General features: G+C 41.6%; 1 protein-coding gene across 4 annotated transcripts in view; it reads right to left on the bottom strand.

Annotated features, from left to right (window-relative positions):
• cep290 (centrosomal protein 290) overlaps positions 1–18,785 on the bottom strand; it is a 134,978-nt gene that overhangs the window by 25,941 nt on the left and 90,252 nt on the right. For all 4 annotated transcript variants that reach the window (XR_005946488.1, XM_041216221.1, XM_041216222.1 and 1 more), the window contains 9 exons: positions 17,989–18,123; positions 16,290–16,559; positions 13,942–14,049; positions 12,709–12,908; positions 10,628–10,841; positions 9,628–9,765; positions 6,305–6,526; positions 4,932–5,063; positions 1,330–1,475 (listed from right to left, as the gene is read on the bottom strand). Coding sequence is in view for 3 of the 4 variants with exons in the window: in XM_041216221.1 (XP_041072155.1) it covers positions 1,330–1,475; positions 4,932–5,063; positions 6,305–6,526; positions 9,628–9,765; positions 10,628–10,841; positions 12,709–12,908; positions 13,942–14,049; positions 16,290–16,559; positions 17,989–18,123 (1,565 nt within the window). In the remaining variant the exon portion in view is untranslated. The remainder of the gene's footprint in view (positions 1–1,329; positions 1,476–4,931; positions 5,064–6,304; positions 6,527–9,627; positions 9,766–10,627; positions 10,842–12,708; positions 12,909–13,941; positions 14,050–16,289; positions 16,560–17,988; positions 18,124–18,785) is intronic.

Raw genomic sequence — 18,785 nt, 5'->3', positions numbered from 1 at the left:
GTTATTAAAAACAATGTACATTTCCAGTCTGCTAACTTACTTCCTGTTGTGACAATTGTGAAACATGCTTTTCTATCAACGTTTCCAATTCAATTTTTCTATTTCAACTGTCACAGTATAGTGTATGTCATGATCAGTAGATGGCTCTGTGTAATACATTCCAGAAGACTCTCCATCACCACTATCTATTTAAAAATGTGTATTTGTTAACTGACTGGGGATAAGGCAATTTAAATTTATATTTCTCTCAATTAGCTTCATTTTAGTCATTAAGAAAAATTAATTGTATTTAATGATGCGTGTGTTTTATGGTTCCTACAGGTCAAGTACCCTTTATGTGAAACCCTCAGGGCCAATTGCGTTTTGGATTTCAGATATTTTGTTTTTCGTATACCGTATATCGGCCTACTTACAATGGTCAAAGCCTGGGCTTGCTATAGTCTGAAGTAAAATAAAATGGCTAGAAAAGTAAGATGTATAACTGAATAATAAATACAGAGTATCTGTAATAAGTTCCCACCTTTGGCTCCACCTGAAATTCTGCTTGTAGGAGAGGGCAACAGTTCAGACAAACAACTAGACTTCTGTCTAAATTTTCGAACGCAACTATATTGGCCAATTTTGCAAGTGGGGTTTGATGGGAGAACCTTCCAGCTCTGCTTCATTTTGTAAACCCTCTGCAGCTGTACACAGCATAGGCTCTCCACTTCCCATGAACTGCTGTGTTAAGCATCATGTGTGCTGCTAGCATCAGCTCATGGGTGTCAATTTTTGTCTGTGATCTCCACATAATTTGTACTTTGTGATGCTAGAAACACCTCTGCCAACGTCCGTGAAAAGATCTTAAAACTGTGACCGCTCTCTTGCACTGCAGCAACTCACCAAGGCTCCGTTGACAGCACCTTCCAAATCCATGACCTCTACCACCTAGAAGAACAAGGGCAGTAGATGCATGTGAACACCACCACCTGCAAGTTCCCCTCCAAGCCACAGACCACCCTGACTTGGAACTACATTGCCATTCTTTCATTGTCGCTCGGTCAAAATTCTGGAAACCCCCTGCCCCCGTCCAAACAGCACTGTGGGTGTACCTACACCACATGGACTGCAGCGGTTCAAGAAGGTGGCTCACCACCACCTTCTCAAGGGCAATTAGGAATGGGCATTAAATGCTGGCCTAGCCAGTTATGCCCACATCTTGTGAAAGAATAAGCAAAAAAAAAATGCATGTGGTCCGTTTTGATATAATCCTACCGGCTAATTCCACAATAAGGGTTAAACAAACATTATGGGTTACAAAGAGAAATAACATGCAAACCTAATACTTACTTTGCATACAGTTCCTTCAGAGTGGTCATCTGCTTGGTCATAGTTTCCAGCTCCTTCTCCTTTTCTTTTAGCTTGTTTTTCACGCCTTCCAATCTGGTCTGCCACTTCTTGCCTTCTTCCCACCTCACTATTTCCTCTTTTGAAGTCTGCGGTGTAAAACAGAATAGGCTGGTCATGTACAGTACTGTTTATTTCAAAAGAAAGTAGACTCCCCCTTTAGATGTAGTAGATTCCATTCATTCAAAGAAAAAGTTAATTAGGCTCGGGCTCTTCTTTATAGAAAAGAGAAGACTGAGAGCTGATCTGACAGAGGGCTTCAAGATGAAGAAGGATTTAACAGGGTGTTTGTCGAGAAGATGATTCCACTGGTGGGGGAAACCAAAATTAAGGGCCCATAAATATAAAATAATCTAAATCTAATAAGGAATTCAGGAGAATTTTTTTTTATCCAGACAGTGGTTAGAACCCCTCTCTACCACGTGAACAGTTAAGGTAAATTGTATAGATGAATTTCAGGGGAAGCTAGATAAGAGATAGAAATATGATTTGTTGATGGGGTTAAATGAAGCGGGATGGCAGGTGGCCTATGTGGAACACAAGCACCGGCATGTACCTGCTCAGCTGCTTTTCTTTTTAAGTTCACTGCTGGAATGTGAGCATCACTGGCTAGGCCAGCATTTATTACCTATCCCTAATTGCCCTCGAGAAGGTGATGGTGAGCTAATTTTATGAACTTCTGCAGTCCATGTGCTGTTAGGGAGGTCGTTCCAGGATTTTGACCTGGCGACAGTGAAGGAACTGTGATATAGTTCCATGTCAGGATAGTGTGTGGCTTGGAGGGGAACTTGCAGGTGGTTGTGTTCCCCTTGCATCTGCTGCTCTTGTTCTTCAAGGTGACAGAGGTCGCGGGTTTGCAAGGTGCTGAGAAAGGAGGTTTGGCGAGTTGCTACAGTGCGTCTTGGAGATGGTACGCACTGATGCCACTGTGTGTTGGTGGTGAAGGGTTGCCAATCAAGTGGGCTTCTTTGTCTTGGATGATGTTGAGCTTTTTGAGTGTTGTTGGAGTGACACTCGTCCAGGCAAGTGGAGAGTATTCCATCACACTCCTGACGTGTGCCTTGTGGATGGTAGACAGTTGGACTATTCTTGTGTTGTAAATAGTTTGCAATTCTTTGTTAGATTAAGCTCCACATGGAGACTTTCAGCTCCTCTGTTTTGCTATATTCATGTCACAAAGATATAAGCATTATGATTTACAACAGTGTTTTGTAACTCTGCTTTCACCTCCTTGGTATTAAAATATAACAGATTGTTGTAGATCCACTGTTGTGCTATAATAGCCCAGAAATTACTGAAGTGGGGCATCACACAGCGAGGCTGTGAATTGAATTCTTTACTTCATCTTTCTGATCGCATCACATTAGCGCTGAAAATGTGGACTGATCAGCTAGATCATCGGGGCATCTAGGAGATACTAAATGTCAGACTCAATAGTCTGTCTTCTTAACCAATTAAATTTAAGGATGGGGAAGGAACAGAGCAATGACAGAGAAAGAAATCGAGTCAATTAAAGTCAAATTAGACAGCGAAAGAGAAATAAGAGGGAAAGGAAGATTGGATTCACAGAAAGAGAAAATTAAAATTTAAGAAGCCTCTAGGAACGATTTGCTATCTGGAGAGTGGAGCCTCCAGAGTTTCAAATGTTCTCTTTCAGGTCCTCCGAGGTTAGTGGCATGCCAGGAACATAAATACACCACTAATGGGGTCCTTCAGACATAAGTTACCAGTCCTAAATGGCTGCAGCAAAATGCATTTGTATTTATGGTACAGATCCAGTAATTTCATGAACACAATGGAGAGGTTCAAGATGAGATGGTACTTTTTTGGATAAAAGCAAAATACTGCGGATGCTGGAAATCTGAAACAAAAACAGAAAATGCTGGAAAAACTCAGCAGGTTTAGCAGGTTTTTTGAATTTTGTCAAGACTAATGGTGAAGCAGCAAAAAATCATCCAGCAACCTGTCATGAATCAGAAATCATTGCATATCTCTTCCTCAGCATAAATTGCTGGGGTTTATTTACGCACTAATAATTCTAGGTGTCATGAACACACTGTCACTTTTGCAGCAAATTTTGGGCCATTATGTCTGGTGTTGTAGGAATCTAAAGCTGTCTTAACTTCTTAGTAGCTAATTGGCATAACCAGAGGGTACGAATAACAATTGAAAAAGTCACATTACAATACCTGGTTGTTATCAATTGAGAAAAAACACCTTTTTATGCAGCCTCTATTAGCAATCTTGGCTAATTAATACTATACTAAACAGACATTTATCTCCGTTAAAAAGAATTCCAGCAGTAGCACTTTCATTTTTGTTGATTGTTTATCTAGAAACTCTGGCTGAGTGCTACCATGGTAACATGGCTAATAACCATTGGCCCATAGTTTAGTCAATCAAGTTATAACCCATGAAAACAATTTAAACCTGGTCTTCATGTATAAATCTTGCTCAAAATAAAATGGATCCTTACTCTTGCTTAATATAAAGAATGCAACAGGAGAACTTTCAGTAAAAGTAGACTAAAAGAATAAACAGCTGAAAGGGTTTCTACAGAGAGGCCTCAACGTTATCTTTAGTTCATGATCTAAAGGATTCCCTTGGTTACTGAGTGCGTCTGGTCAAACTAAGTTTGCTCCTGCTCTGCTGGAGAGGTAAAAAGACTTTATATAGCGCCTTTCACAACCACGGGACATCTCAAAGCATTCTACAGCCTATGAAGTATTTGAAGTGTTCTAGATTTCCAGCATCTGCAGTATTTTGCTTTTATCTTAGCATTTGAAGTGTAGTTATTTTTGTAATGTAGGAAACATGGCAGCTGATTGCACTTGGCCAACTCCCATGAACAGGAATATGACAATGACCAGATAACGTGATGTTGATAAAAAGATAAATATTGGCAAGGATACCTGGGGATAACTCCTCTGCTCTTCTTCAAAATAGTGTCATGAGATTTTTTTTTTTACGTTCACCTGAGGGGGCAGTCAGGCCTACATTTAATATCTCATCTGAAAGACAGTGCAGCACTCCTTTGGTACTGCAGTGGAGTGTTAGCTTAGATTGTTGTGCTCAAGCCCTGGAGTGACACTTGAAACCTTAGCCTTCTGACTCAGAGGCGAGAGAGCTACCAACTGAACCATGAAAAATGCAAACTTATCATGGATAAGTACTTGGAATTTTATTTTTAATCACCAGGCAAAAAAAAAAATCTTTGATGAAGCAGGAACAGAATTATCTGATGGAATACTTAAGAAACTAGTCTCTGTCACGTAATTCTGGGGTTCAGTAATAACGAACAAAAAAATGCATTTCTCTAATATTTATGGAAAGAAAAATAGTCAGGCACAAGCTTATGCATTATTATTAAGAAACAAGTCTGAGTTTCATTTATCTCAAAACAAATTGGTCATGCTAAAAATTCTATAAAATCCAGTCTAGGGTATTCAGACCTTAAATTATTCATTTATTTTGCAACATTTATTTGTTGTTTCTTGATGTTAAGTGAGAATCAGCCACATCAATCTCAAGCCATGGAAAATTACCTTGTCTTCTTTCAGAACTTTTCTCTCCATTTGCTCGGTTGCCACTTTCTTGTCTACTTCACACTCCAATCTTTTAACCTTTCTCTGCAGTTCATCTATTATGGTCTGTTTATTGTCAATCTCAGACTTGGTCTGAAATAGGTCAAAGAGATTTGAAATTTTGAAATAAACTTGCCGACACAGCCAGAGTATTAATGTTTGTTATCTCTCTACATAAAGACTTGGGTATTAACAGAACATATGCAAGTTGTATTTAATATGGAAAAGACTGTTGCAACTTGCATTTTCAATTAACATTTTCTTGATTCCATCACATATGTCAGCTTTATTCTAAAGACTTTCCCTGCATTAGACATTGCCACAGTTGCTAACAAAGGCATTTTTTTCGACAACTTCTCAGGACTAAACAAGCTGCCATACCATCTTGCCTGCTATCACAATTGTGGGTCATGCTTGGTGTGAACGTTACTTGTAAATATTTCCCATTAAATTTTGCTTCGTCAACTGTCATAATGTTGCAGGCTCTGGTCAGTAGGTTTTTTAAAATCGCTTTCCCAATTCTTACAGCCTGTAAGGCAGGTATATCCTTACCTAAGGAAGGATATAGGTGCCGTTAAAGGGGGGCCATGAAGGTTCACCAGATTGATTTTTGGGATGCGAGACCTGTCATATGAGGACAGATTGAGGAGAATGGGCTTAAGTTTTCTGGAGTTTGGAAGAATGAGAGGTGATCTCAATGAAATATATAAAACGTTTAGAGGGTCTGACGGGGTAGGTGTCAAGAAGCTGGCTGGTAAGTCTAGAACTAAGGATAAAAGTCTCAGGAAAAGTGGGCAGCCATTTAGGGCAGAAATAAGGATAAACCTCTTCATTCAGAGGGTTGTGAAACTTTGGAATTCTCTGCCCCAGAGAACTGTGAGTGCTCAGATGACAAATATATTGAAGACCAAGATCAATAGATTTTTGGACACTAAGGGAATCGAGGAACATGGATATAAGGCAGGAAAGCTGAGTTGACATAGAAATAACGGGCCTATGTTCTAGTTTTGCTCCTTGCCAGCATCTTCTGTTAAAAAAAAGAATGTGCAAAATGAAGAAACAGACAATTTAAAAATGTGAGAGTTACTTTCCCCTAGGTAGCTTGCGTTTTTTGTTTAAAATATTTAAATGGATGAGAAAATAAAAAAGAATATTTAACTTGAAACCAACTGGTACATGTACATTTCTTACAGAAAGACTTTATGCAATTTAGCAAAAGAATGGACCTAAATGGAGCTGTTAAATTCTTCAGAAATGTTAAACATCCTAAGGATTGAAAGGATTGGATTATTTTCTAATTACCCAGAAAGTGAGAGACAGAGTAAAATTTGGACCTGCATGCTGTTGCACAGCCTCTTAATTTTTTTCTTTAGTTCCTCGTTCTCTTTCTCCAGCTCATCTTTCTCCGTTTGCAGTTTGTTCTGAACTCGCTGCTTTTTCTGAAGTTCTCCATTTAAATTCTCTATTTCAGCTGCTGCGGAAACTTCCTTGCTCTTACATGCTTTCATGCTGTCCTTAGTTGCTGCAAGTTGGTCATTGAGATCTTCAATTTGAGCCTAGAAATAGCACAAGTGAGCAATGTTAAACTGAGGAAAGCCAAGCTGGTGTGTAGCTACAGATGCGAGTGCTGATGATGTCACTGCCTGTCTGAAAATCTGCTGAAAGGGGAAATAAAATTACTGGAAAAACCAGCAGATCTGTCAATATTCATGGGGAGAACAGATAAGTTAATGCCTCAAGTGCGCATCCTTCATCAGATAATTTACAGGTGAACAGCATTTAAAAAGGAACCAAATAAAGATGAAAGGAGGAAAAATACATGCGTGAGAAGATGCAGAATGACCTGTATGGTACTTGGGAGGAAAACAGGAGTTGGCTGAATGCAGAAGTAATATTAATTTAAAACAATAAGAGGCACAGTGAGAGATTTTAGAGACGTCTAGAGACACAAAGCAAATGACGCAGAGCGGTGAGGGGACGGGATTTTAAAAAAAATTCTTTCACGAAGTGTGGCCATTGCTGGCTAGGCCAACATTTATTACCCATCCTTAATTGCCCTTGAGAAGGTGATGGTGAGCCACCTTCTTGAACCACTGCAACCCATCTGGTGTAGGTCCACCAACAGTGCTGTTAGGAAGTTAGTTCAGAATTTTGACCCAGCGACAGTGAAGTAATGGCAATATATTTCCAAGTCAGGATGGTGTGTGTCTTGGTGGAGAACTTGCAGGTGGTGGTGCTCCCATGTGTCTGCTGCCCTTGTCCTTCTTGGTGGTAGTGCTTATGGGTTTGAAAGGTGCTGTTGAAGGAGCCTTCGTTCGTTGCTGCAGTGCATCTTGTACAAAGTATACACTGCTGCACTGTGTGCCGATGGTGGAGGGTGTGAATATTTAAGCTTGTGGATGGAGTGCCAAATAAGTGGGCAGCTTTGTCCATGATGGTGCCAAGCTTCTTGAGTGTTGTTTGAGTTGCACTCATCCAAGCAAATGGAGAGTATTCTATCACACTCTTACTTGCGTCTTATAGGTGGTGGACAGGCTTTGGCGAGTCAGGTGAGTTACTCGCCGCAGAATTCCGAGCTCTGACTTGCTCTTGTAGCCGCAGTATTTATATGGTTAGTCCAATTCAGTTTCTGTTCAGTGGTAACCCCAGGATGTTGACAGTGGGGGATTCAGCGATGGTAAAGCCATTGAATATTAAGGGGAGATGGTTGGCTTCTCTCTTGTTGGAGGTGGTCATTTCCTGGCACTTGTGTGTCAATTATCAGCTCAAGCCTGAATTTTGTCCAGGTCTTGCTGTATATGGACACGGACTACTTCAGTATTTGAGGAGTCGTGAATGGTGCTGAACATAGTGCAATCATCAGCGAACATCCCCACTTCTGACCTTATGATGGAGGGATCATCATTGATGAAGCAGCTGAAGATGGTTGGGCCTAGGACGCTACCCTTAGGAACTCCTGCAGTGATGTCCTGGAACTGAGATGATTATGGCTGGGTACAACATTAAATGGAATGCATAGGAAGAGGCCAGTTGGCCCAAAAAGCTGCATAACAATGTTCAAGTTCCACATGAGGCTCATCTCTCCCTCCCACCCCCGTAGCCCCCTCCCCACCTAACCCTATCAGAATAACCATGATGACTTAATCTCACATTGCCTTAAATGTACCTGTTATTCGCCTCTACTACACCTTGTGGTAGTGTGTTCCACATTCTATCCATTCTGGGTAAAAATCTTTCTCCTGAATTACCTATTGGATTTATTAGTGACTAATTTATGTTTATGGCCCCCAGTTTTGGTATTCCCCCCCACAATTGGAAACACCTTCTCTGCGTCTACCCTATCAAAGCCTTTCGTAATATTAAGATGACAATCAGCTCACCTTTCCGCCTTCTTTTTCCTAGAGAAAAGAGCCTGAGGGTGGAATCTTCCATTTGTGGCGGGTGTCTTGTGCACTGCCTGCAAAAGCAGTGACATCTCCATGACTGTGAGGAGGAAGGCCCATTGTATCTTCTGCCCTTCAGGCAGTTATGTGGCCACTGGCAGGCCGTGCTCCTGACTGAGGACCCCAGAATATGACATACTGCCCATCAAGAGCTGCCAGCCAATCATAGGCTGGGAGCTCTTGCACTCGGCAGCGCCATGGAGGAGGCTGTGGCTGCTGTTGAAACAACACCCTGAAAGTCCCAGGATCACGGAGAAATCCAGGAAGAAGGTAAGTGCTAGGAAGGGAGGTAGCAGGGAGGTCTCGCAGGCTGAGGGCTGCAGGGAGAAGGGGGCCATGGGGTTAGCAGCAAGGGTTGGTGGGTGGCTGTCAGTGGCCATCCCCCTTCCCCATGTCCTCGATCATGTACAGATCAGTGCAGATTAAAGGACCACCCTTTGCCCCACCCCCACATGTGATATGCAGCCCACACAGTTTAACCAGTTGCACCGACTACATATCAGCAAGCCCACCTGAAGCTGAGAAGATTGCAGTGAAGGCAGGTAGAGGGCTTTAATTGGTCATCAATTGGCTATTTAAGGGACTTAGTGGAGACAGGGTGGGAAGGTCAACCAATGGGCCTTCCGCCCAGAACTTACTGGCGGCTGGAAGGTGGCAGGTATCAGTCCTGATGCCAACCCACCAAATTTTCAGGCCCTCCCGCCTCATTCCTTGCCTCCTGCAGGGGCAGAAGATTGCGCCCCTTGCCTGTTCAATTATTTAACTGATGTGTATAACCTCTCAGTTCTGATATCATCCTTGTAAATGTTCTTTGCGCCTTCTCCGGTATCTCTCTATCCTTTTTATAATATGGAAACCAGAACTGTTCAAAGCACTCCAAATGAGGTCAACCCAAGGTCCTACACAAGTTTAACATAACTGCTATGTTTTTTAATTCCAACCCTCTAGAAAACAGTCCAACAAAAGAAACCTCTATGTATCAGAAGGCCTCGAGGCCTGCTTATTCTCTTGCTTAGGCCACTAGCTCTCTTTGCTGGAAAACCTTGAATAAAAATGCACAAACATGTACTTGCACCTCAGTGAACACACAATCTACAAAAACTCTGATGCGTTAACATGGTTCAGTTGCTGCAGTATGTAAAAGAACCCAAGATGATTGTTAAACAGCTTAATAGGGTGAATGATAATCTTAGACATATTTTTTGAAGACTCACCCTTAGTTCTTTAGTTTGCTTATCAACAAGTTGTTGAACGTTGAGGTGGCCCTCCTTTTGTGCAGCCTGGTTTATAATTTGCTGTTCTGCATGGGATGTCATCTCAGCTCGAAGGTCCAACAGTGCTTTACTCAGAGCCTACAAGGTATAGAATGGGAATAAGAACTTTGGAGAAAAAGCTTCTGTTTGTAGCAATGAGATAACTTTATTTTTTATTGTTGCCCAGGCCGAATTGTCCTTGAACTGAATGGCTTGCTCAGCCATTTCAGAGGACAGTTAAGAGTCAACCACATTACTGTGGGCGTGGAGTCACATGTAGGCCAGACCAGGTAAGGAAGGCAGATTTCCTTCCCTAAAGGACATTAGTGAATCCAGATGGGTTTGTAATATAGTTTCATGGTCACCATTACTGAGACTTGCTTTATATTCAGATTTATTTATTGAATTTAAATTCCACCAGCTGCCCTGGTGGGATTTGAACACATTTCTCCAGAACATTAACCTGGGTTTCTTTAAATTACTAATCCAGTGACATTACCACTAAGCCACCTTCTCCCCTAACTCCTGCAATTGTGAACAGCTGACTGAAGCTGACTTTGCCTGAAATCTGAAGAAGAATTTAACTGGACAAGATAGTTCCCATTTTTAGCAATTATTAGGCAGTGCATTTGAGATTGGCACATATGGTAATGGAAAATAGTGCCATTTATCCAATATAGACAACTTTCTGGGATAAGTGTAAAATGTATACGTTGTGGGAGCTGCATTAGCAAATAGAGAAAATAATACCCAATTGTGTTCTTAAATTTTAACCAGTTATCTTATTGGCAACCTATTTCTAGGATAAAAATAGGAAGCCCAGTTCACAAGGTAGTAGTTTACATTAAAAGGCTACTTCCAAGCACGTGGAAATTGCTAAGAAATATGGTGCAAAGCACCACAGTAACAGACAGTAGTCACTCAAAATTCAAGTCAATTCTTTGCATTTTATAACATTTACCTTTTGCTGCTTCTCTTTCAAAGCCAGTTGACCTTTTAACCTGTCCACTAAATTCTTCATGGTAGTTGTGGGTGCCCTTGCGTTAGCTTGTTTCTGAGCCTCCAGCTCATTTTGTAAGCACTGCACCTCTTTCTCCATCTGCAGCTGGGTACACCTCAGCTCATCTACTTCATCGTGGAGCTTCTTTACCTCAGTAGCGTGCTTCCCTTCAAGACTTTAAATAAAAGATTAATAGAATGTTTGATGCTCCAGTGTCTAAATACATTATATTTACAGCACAGGAACAGGCACTCAGCCCAAATGCCAGCATTAATATCAGTGTTTACACTCCACATGAGCCTCCTCCCACCCCTATTTTATTTCACCTGACCAATATGTCCTTCTATTCCTTTCTCCCCCATGTTTTTAAGTGCATCTATCCTTTTTGCCTCAAACCAGTCCCCCAGCACACCCCCCCACCCCAAATGTGGTAGCGAGTTTCACATTCTCCACTCTCTAGTAAAGAAATTTCTCCTGAATTCCCTATTGGATTTATTAGTGACTATGATATATTTATGGCCCCTAGTTTTGGATTTCCCCAAAAAGTGGAAACATCTACTCCAAATCTACCCTATCAAATCCTTCCATTATCTTAAAGATCACCACCAGGTCATCCCTTAGTCTTCTCCTTTCGAGAGGAAAATGCCCCAACATGTTCAGTTTTTCCTGAAAGGTACAACCTGTCAGCTCTGGAACCATCATTGTGAATCTTTTTGCACATTCTCGAGTACCTCTATATTCCTTTAATAATACGGAGACCAGAACTGTGCACACTACTACTCCCAGTGTGGTCTGACCAAGGTTTTACACACTTTCACATAGGTTTTCTGCTTTTGAACTCTATTCCTCTAGCAGTGTAGTTGAGTGCTTCGTTTGTAATCAAAGAATCATAGAATGTTGCAGCTCAGGAGAAGACCATTTGGCCCATTGTGCCTGTGCTGGCTCTCTGCAACAGCAATTCACCCAGCGCTGCTCCCCTCGCTTTTCCCCATACCTCTGCCAATTTTTCCTTTGCAGATAATGGTAATTCCCTTTTAAAATGCCCACGATTGAGCCTGCCTTCACCATGTTCTTTGGCAATGCATTCCAGATCCTAACCACTTTTATAGTCTTGTTAATCTGTGTTGTTACTTTTAATAGTAACCTGTGCCCCTCTAACTTATACTCTAACTTTCCAAGTAGTCGGGTGACTGATTAAACTTACTCCTTTAGAGTGGCAGGAGAATTTGTCCCAAATCTGTTACAGTGAAAGGTCTATTCCCAAACCAAAAATTTCACACTTTTCACATCCTCAAGATTGTAGAGTGTTTCATGGCCAATGTATTATTTTTGAATTGCTGTCAGTGTGTGTGGGAGAAAACCAATTGTGCTTGACAAACAGCAAGTGAGCTGTTATGGTGGTGTTAGCTGGGAAAAACTGGCTAGGTCAATGGCATAGATCTTGTAGCAGAAGGGTACCATATTCAGCTCCGTTTGCAATGTTATTATGTAATTTTTGTGTTTGTGCTTTCACAAGAAAAGGACATCAACTTAAAATTAAAGTTAGGGAATTCAAGGGTGATGTCAGCAAACACTTATTCACACAGAGGGCAGTGAAAATCTAGAACCCTCTCCCGCAAAAAGCTGTTGACGCTGGGGGTAGTGGTGGGTGGGGGGAGAATGGGCAGTGACAATTGAAAAAATCAAAACTAAAGCTCTAAGGTCAGGGTATCAAGGTATATGGAACAAGGGTGTGTAAGTGGAGTCGAGATCCAGATTAGCCTTGGCCTGTTCGAATGGTGGAACAGGCTCGAGGGGCTGAATGGCCTACTCAATTCCTAGTTTGAGTAGGACTATAATCGGTACTTAGGTTCCCCACAATCTACTGCCTAAGCTCTACTCCCATACTGTTTGGAATGAAGAACCACCAAATTTTAATTTGTCTAGAAATTTATATAATGACCTTTAAAATTATTTTCAAAGCTAAGTAAACTGAGTTAAAACATATATGCAAATTACACAAGGCCAGAAAGAGCCATATTTAGCTCATGCTGAGAGCTTACTTTGCTTTTTCAGTGTTGTGCTCCTTCATTTTCAGCTGAGTAATATCTTTCTGTTTCTCTATTTCCTTTGTTGCTCTCTTCAGTTTGTCCACCAGCGCCGACAGTGAACTGTCCTGCTCTGAAACGGTCTGTTCCAGCTCTGCCAGGCGTGCCAGGTGTTTGGACGTTGGAACCGGAAGGGACGGTTTTTTCATCAGCTCCTGGTGCAAAAACAAAAATGCTTTAACAGTTTTGAAACCGGATCACCCTCTTTCCATTATCCAATTACTCTGTTCTCTCCACCAGGAAGCCTGGCTTTCTCAGTCTTTCCAGATTTCGAGTTCTTGTTTCAAATTTGCTGTTTCTTTTTGGATGTTTTCTTTTCATGGGTTTATTCTACAATTAGATTCATAGCGTGTAGCCTTATAGTACATCTTCCAACATCAACCTTCAGAAGTTAGTGGGGTCAAATGGTGTGGGTGAGAAATAATTTTCTTCATGTAAAGTGGAACAACGACATCTCAGAGGCACGTTAACATTAATAATAATTGTCTGCGAATGAATTACAGTATCTCCATGTTGAGGTTGCTCATGTCAGCTACTATAACCATTAGTCTCTACGAACAGTATATTGATTATTTTTATTGTATAAAAAGAGCACAACTAAATAACAAAATGGATGTGAATAACATCAGAATTTGTGGTGGCAAAGAGAGGAAGGCGGGCTATCAGGTGTGACATGGGAGTGCAAGATCACCATTAAATTGCAACGATACACCATTGTAACAGTGGGAGGGAGCCACTACAAGTGGTACAATGCAAAATGACAGCCAGAGAAGACATGGTGATTCTGTGATCATGTGCTTCCAGTGAGGAGCCACTGCCCGGGAACTGGGGTGGGGAGTTGTCATAAAATCAGGGCTACAATGTAGTAGCCCTGTGTCTAAGTTTGGTTCCTGTGCAAGAATGCCTCTTGGAACCGCCCCCAACCTAAAGAGCCAATTTCTGAATATTGAAGGCTGCCTTTATGGCAAGGATGCCGCAAGGTCCCCGGCAGATAAAGACTGTCTCAATTTTTTTATGGTTCATATGTTCCCTTTAAAAATATTCAACAACATGTTAAATTGGAAAACTAATGAAGGTACATCAAATGGAAAACTCTAGTTAGTAAACAGCAGCCTTAAAGAATTACACAAAAAATTCACTCATTATCTTTACTGACAAAATGATCTGAAGACTTTAAGTTAAACTAACCATTGCAGCTTGTTTAAATTTATTGAGTGATGCATCTGCATATGAATCCAATTTCAGGTGCAATACTTTAAGATCCTCCTCATGTTTCTTTGCAATTTCTTCTTGATCCTGTTAAGTGTGAAAAAAGCACATTAAGTAATCTATGTGACTTGATTATTTATGTATTCTGGCATTTGATTTTCAGATAATTAGGGTTTGGCAAATCAGTACACAACTGAATACTTACAGCAAGGATTTGGCTCTTCTTTCCTGCTTACCTAAAGAATCACAGTAGTTTAAAGCAGAAAAGTAGACTATTCCACCATTGCTCTTTTTTTGCTAGATTAATCCGATTGCCCTATTCTCCCCACAACTCTGCATCATCCTCTGCTCCAAATGCCTATCCGTTTTTATCCCTTAAAAAGGTCCAATGATCTCTGTGTTAACTTCTGCAAAACTTTCATCGCTGTGTAAAGAAATGGTTCCTAACATCTCTACACCCACTCAGTTATAATTTTAAATAAATGAATCTTCATCAGTGACCATGCATTGATGGCGTATATTTGTGAATGGGGTGCCAATCAAGTGGGTAGCTTTGTCCTGGATGGTATCGAGCTTCTTGAATATGGGAGCTGCACTCATCCAGGCAAGTGGAGAGTATTCCATCACATTCCTGACTTGTGCCTTGTAGATGGTGGACAGGCTTTGGCGAGTCAGGAGGTGAGTTAGTCGCCGCAGGAATCCTAGCCTCTGACCTGAGCTTGTAGCCACAGTATTTATATGGCTAGTCCAGTTCAGTTTCTGGTCAATTGTAACTCCAAGGGTGTTGATAGTGGGGGATTCAGTGATGGTAGTGGGACAGAGTGTCAAGGGGCAAATGTTAGATTCTCTCTTGTTGGAGATGGTCATTGCCTGGCAATTGTGTGGCAGGAATGCTGCTTCCCATTTGTCAGCCCAAGCCTGGATATTATCCAGGCCTTGCTGCATTTGGACATGGACGGTTTCAGTGTCTGAGGAGTGGTGAATGGTGAACATTGCGCAATCATCAGCAAATATTCCCAGTTCTGACCTTATGATGGAAGGAAAGTCATTGACGAAGCAACTGAAGATGGTTGGGCCAAGACACTACCCTGAGGAACTCCTGCAGTGATGTCCTGGAAACGAGATGATTGACCTCCATCAACTGCAACCATCTTCCTTTGCATTAGGTATAACTTCAACCAACGGAGAGATTTCCCCCGATTCCCATTGACTCCAGTTAGTTAGGACTCCTCGATGCCACACTTGGTCAAATGCTGCCTTGATGTAAAAGGGCAGTCAGTCTCACCTCACCTCGGGAGTTAAGCTCTTTTGTCTATGTTTGAACCAAGACTGTAATGAGGTCAGGAGCTGAATGGCCTTGGCAGAACCTAAACTGGGCGTCAGTGTGCAGGTTCTTGCTAAACAAATGCTGCATGATAGCACTGTTGAAGATCCCTTCCATCCCTTTACTGATGATCGAGTGTAAATTGATGGGGTGGTAATTGGCCTACTAATGTGCAGGACATAGCTGGGCAATTTTCCACATTGCCGGGAGATGCCAGTGTTGTAGCTGTATTGGAACAGCTTGGCTAGGGGCGCAGCAAGTTCTGGTGCAAAGTCTTCAATACTATTGCCAGAATATTGTCAGGGCCCATAGCCTTTGCAATATCCAGTGCCTTCAGCCGTTTCTTGATATCACATGAAGCGAATCAAATTGGCTGAAGGCTGGCATCTGTGATACTGGGGACATCTGGAGGAGGCAGGGATGGATCATCCACTTGACACTTCTGACTGAAGATTGTTACAAATGCTCAGCCTTAAATCTTTTTACACTGATGTGTTGGGCTCCCCCGTCATTGAGGATGGAGATAATTGTGCAGCCTCCTCCTCCAGTGAGTTCTTTAATTACCCACCACCATACATGATTGGAAGTAGCAGGACTGCAGAGCTTAGATCTGATCTGTTGGTTGTGGGATCACTCAGCTCTGTTTATTGCATGCTGCTTACATAGTTTGGCATGCAAGTTGTCCTGAGTTGTAGATTCATCAGGCTGACAGGTCGTTTTTGGGTATGCCTGGTGCTACTCCTGGCATGCCCTCCTGCACGCTTTATTGACCCAGGGTTGATCCCCTGGCTTTGTGGTAATGGTAGAGTGGGGGATATGCCAGGCCATGAGGTTACAGATTGTGGTTGAGTATAATTCTGCTGCTGCTGATGGCCCACAGCACCTCATGGATGTCCAGTCTTGAGTTGCTAGATCTGTTTGAAATCTATCCCATTTTGAGGTATTGAAAGGGGCTATATAAATGCAAGTTCGTTCTTTTTTACAATAGCATAATTTTCCTGACCTGGTGAGCTCGCGTCAGCAACCGCTGGTATTTTTGTAGGACTTCCTCCTTCTGATCTAGCCTGGCCTGCAGATTACAGATAGTCTGATGAGCTATTTTCAGTGCCTTCCGGCTTTCTGTATCATCCTCTTTTTTAGTACTGAGCTCCACCATCAGCTTTTCTCGCTCAGCTGTAGCAGGTAGTCGAAGTCTCAGCTCATTTATAACTTGGTCTCGGGACAGCACATTCTGCTCTGCCTTCCACAAAGATGCTTCCTTTTCTTTAAGTTTCTGTGAAGAGAAAATTTGTGCTAATAAATTCAAAATTTGATCAACATAATACACTTTAAGATTTGTTAAATAAAGTTTTTAAAAATCCAGAAATGGATTCCAGCAGTATCGATTCTAAGACATTTCATCATCTTGTATGACTTTTTTTTTAAAAGTATGCTTAGTTACATGCTGAGACTTTCCAATGCTAATGGAAGTAATTCCTTCTTCTACTGTGCACTTATTGCCATTTTCTAATTTGTTTCATTTTTTACTCAGTCTCAAGCTAAAGGAAAACATCCCAGCAGGACACTCCCAATAGCACTTTCTAGCTATGACTTCAAATCCCACATGCTGAACATTGGTAACAGCACATTTTTCCAATTCCAAAACAACGACCATGTCTACTCCATCTTAACATCACCCTTGGTGACTCCTTTATTCATGATTTCATTACCTCAACATTTGGCTTTTCAAATTCCCTCTTTGTCAAATTCCAACCAGCACAAACTCCAACTGAGTGCCATGCTATATCATCCCTATCCTCACTGATTTCCTGTCTTTCATCATGTGAAATTCAAAATGTTTTGTCTCTGTCTAGAAAAATTAGTTGGAGGAAATTTCTGCGCATCCAGTACAGTAAAGTCCTGCCATTTGTGACTTCCTGGATCGCATTTTCACTTACCCGCGCTTTGCACTTTGTACACAGAATTGCGCATCGCGTGAGCAATGTTCACTCATCCGCGGTTTCTTCTCCCTTTGTCATCTTTTCCCGCAAGACAACAGCCATAATGGAGCAGAGAGTGGAATGGTTGCAACTGAAGTGCAGCCCAAATAAAGGGATTAACATAGGAAAGTCCGAACCTCGCTGCAATAATGGCTGCGTTCATTTTGAAATCTTCACTCAAGTATTGCTCAGAGCCTCCCTGGTCTTTTGGATACAGGTACTGCACCACAATTTCGAGTAGAGTAACTGCCCAAACCAATTCTCCCCTCACATGGCTGGAACCTATCTAATGCAGCCCCACGGGAAAGCATGCTCATTGTTCATGATTTCACCATTTGCAAGGCTTCATGGGAACTTTATTGTACTTGATTTGAATAAGCAGTCTGATAACTTAGAGACAGTGAAGGTCTGGAGAGAGTTGGGTGTCATCAGCATTCGTGTGGAAACTGATGCTGTGCTTTCAGTGATGTCGTCATGGGGCAGCATGTAAATGAGGAATAAGAAGGTACCAACAATAGAACCTTGGCGGTAGGGGGGGGGGGGGGGGGGGGGGTCGGCGGTCACCAAGCTGGGGATGTAGGTAACAAGGTAACAAAGGAATTTAGAGAGGGAGTGCCAGATGGTTGAACCTGCACCCCACCCCAAATGTTAACACAATAATTTGTTGTATGCTTTATTGACATATTTTAAATGACAAACTGCTAATTCTAGCTTTTCTTTTACCTCTTCTAGAGTCCTGCAAGTTGCTTGAGTTTCGAGAATTATGTAGATGTGCTCTCTGATCTTTTGCAAAGCCACATTTAGCTGCTCTGGAAGTGGTTTGTTGGGGTCTGGAATGGAGCCAGTAGCTTCCTCAAACTGTCAGGAATGGTATACGATCAGTACAGCAAACTCTAATGTTCGTAAGCATTAAAGACACATTTTACCATATCAAAAGTATATTCTATTCCTCAAATGCTGCTTTCATATTCAAAATGCCTGCTAAGTTAAATCTATTGAGATTTCTGGAAAGAAAATACTTTGGCATGAGGAACTGGATAGCACAATAGATTTGGCACTGCCCTTTTTGTACAGAGTTATGCAAGTTTTTGATAGAGTAAATAGGAGAAACGGTTTCAATTTGTGGGAGGGATTGAAACCAGAGGAGATAGATTCAAAGTAATTGGCAAAAGAACCAGAGAAAGATGAAGAAAATTTATTTTAAGTAGCAATTTGTTATGATCTGGAATGCACTGGCTGATAGGGTGCTGTAAGCATCTATAATAGCAACTTTCAAAGGGAGCTAGATATGTACTTGGAAAGGAAAAATTTTGTGTCTTTGGGGGGAAAGAGGAGGGAAACGTTATGAATTGGATAGCTCTTTCAAAGAAACAGCATGGCACGATGATCCAAAAGGCCTCCTTCTGTGCTGTATCATTCTATGATTTATCCTGGGTTATGTGACTAGAAACTGCACAAAGATGTTATCCCCTCACTTATAGAATACATTGACCTAATTGGTTGAAAAAGTCATTGTAATT

This window comes from Carcharodon carcharias, chromosome 21 (assembly GCF_017639515.1).
Source record: "Carcharodon carcharias isolate sCarCar2 chromosome 21, sCarCar2.pri, whole genome shotgun sequence".
NCBI lineage: Eukaryota > Metazoa > Chordata > Chondrichthyes > Lamniformes > Lamnidae > Carcharodon > Carcharodon carcharias.
This window is presented reverse-complemented; position numbering and strand designations above follow the sequence as displayed.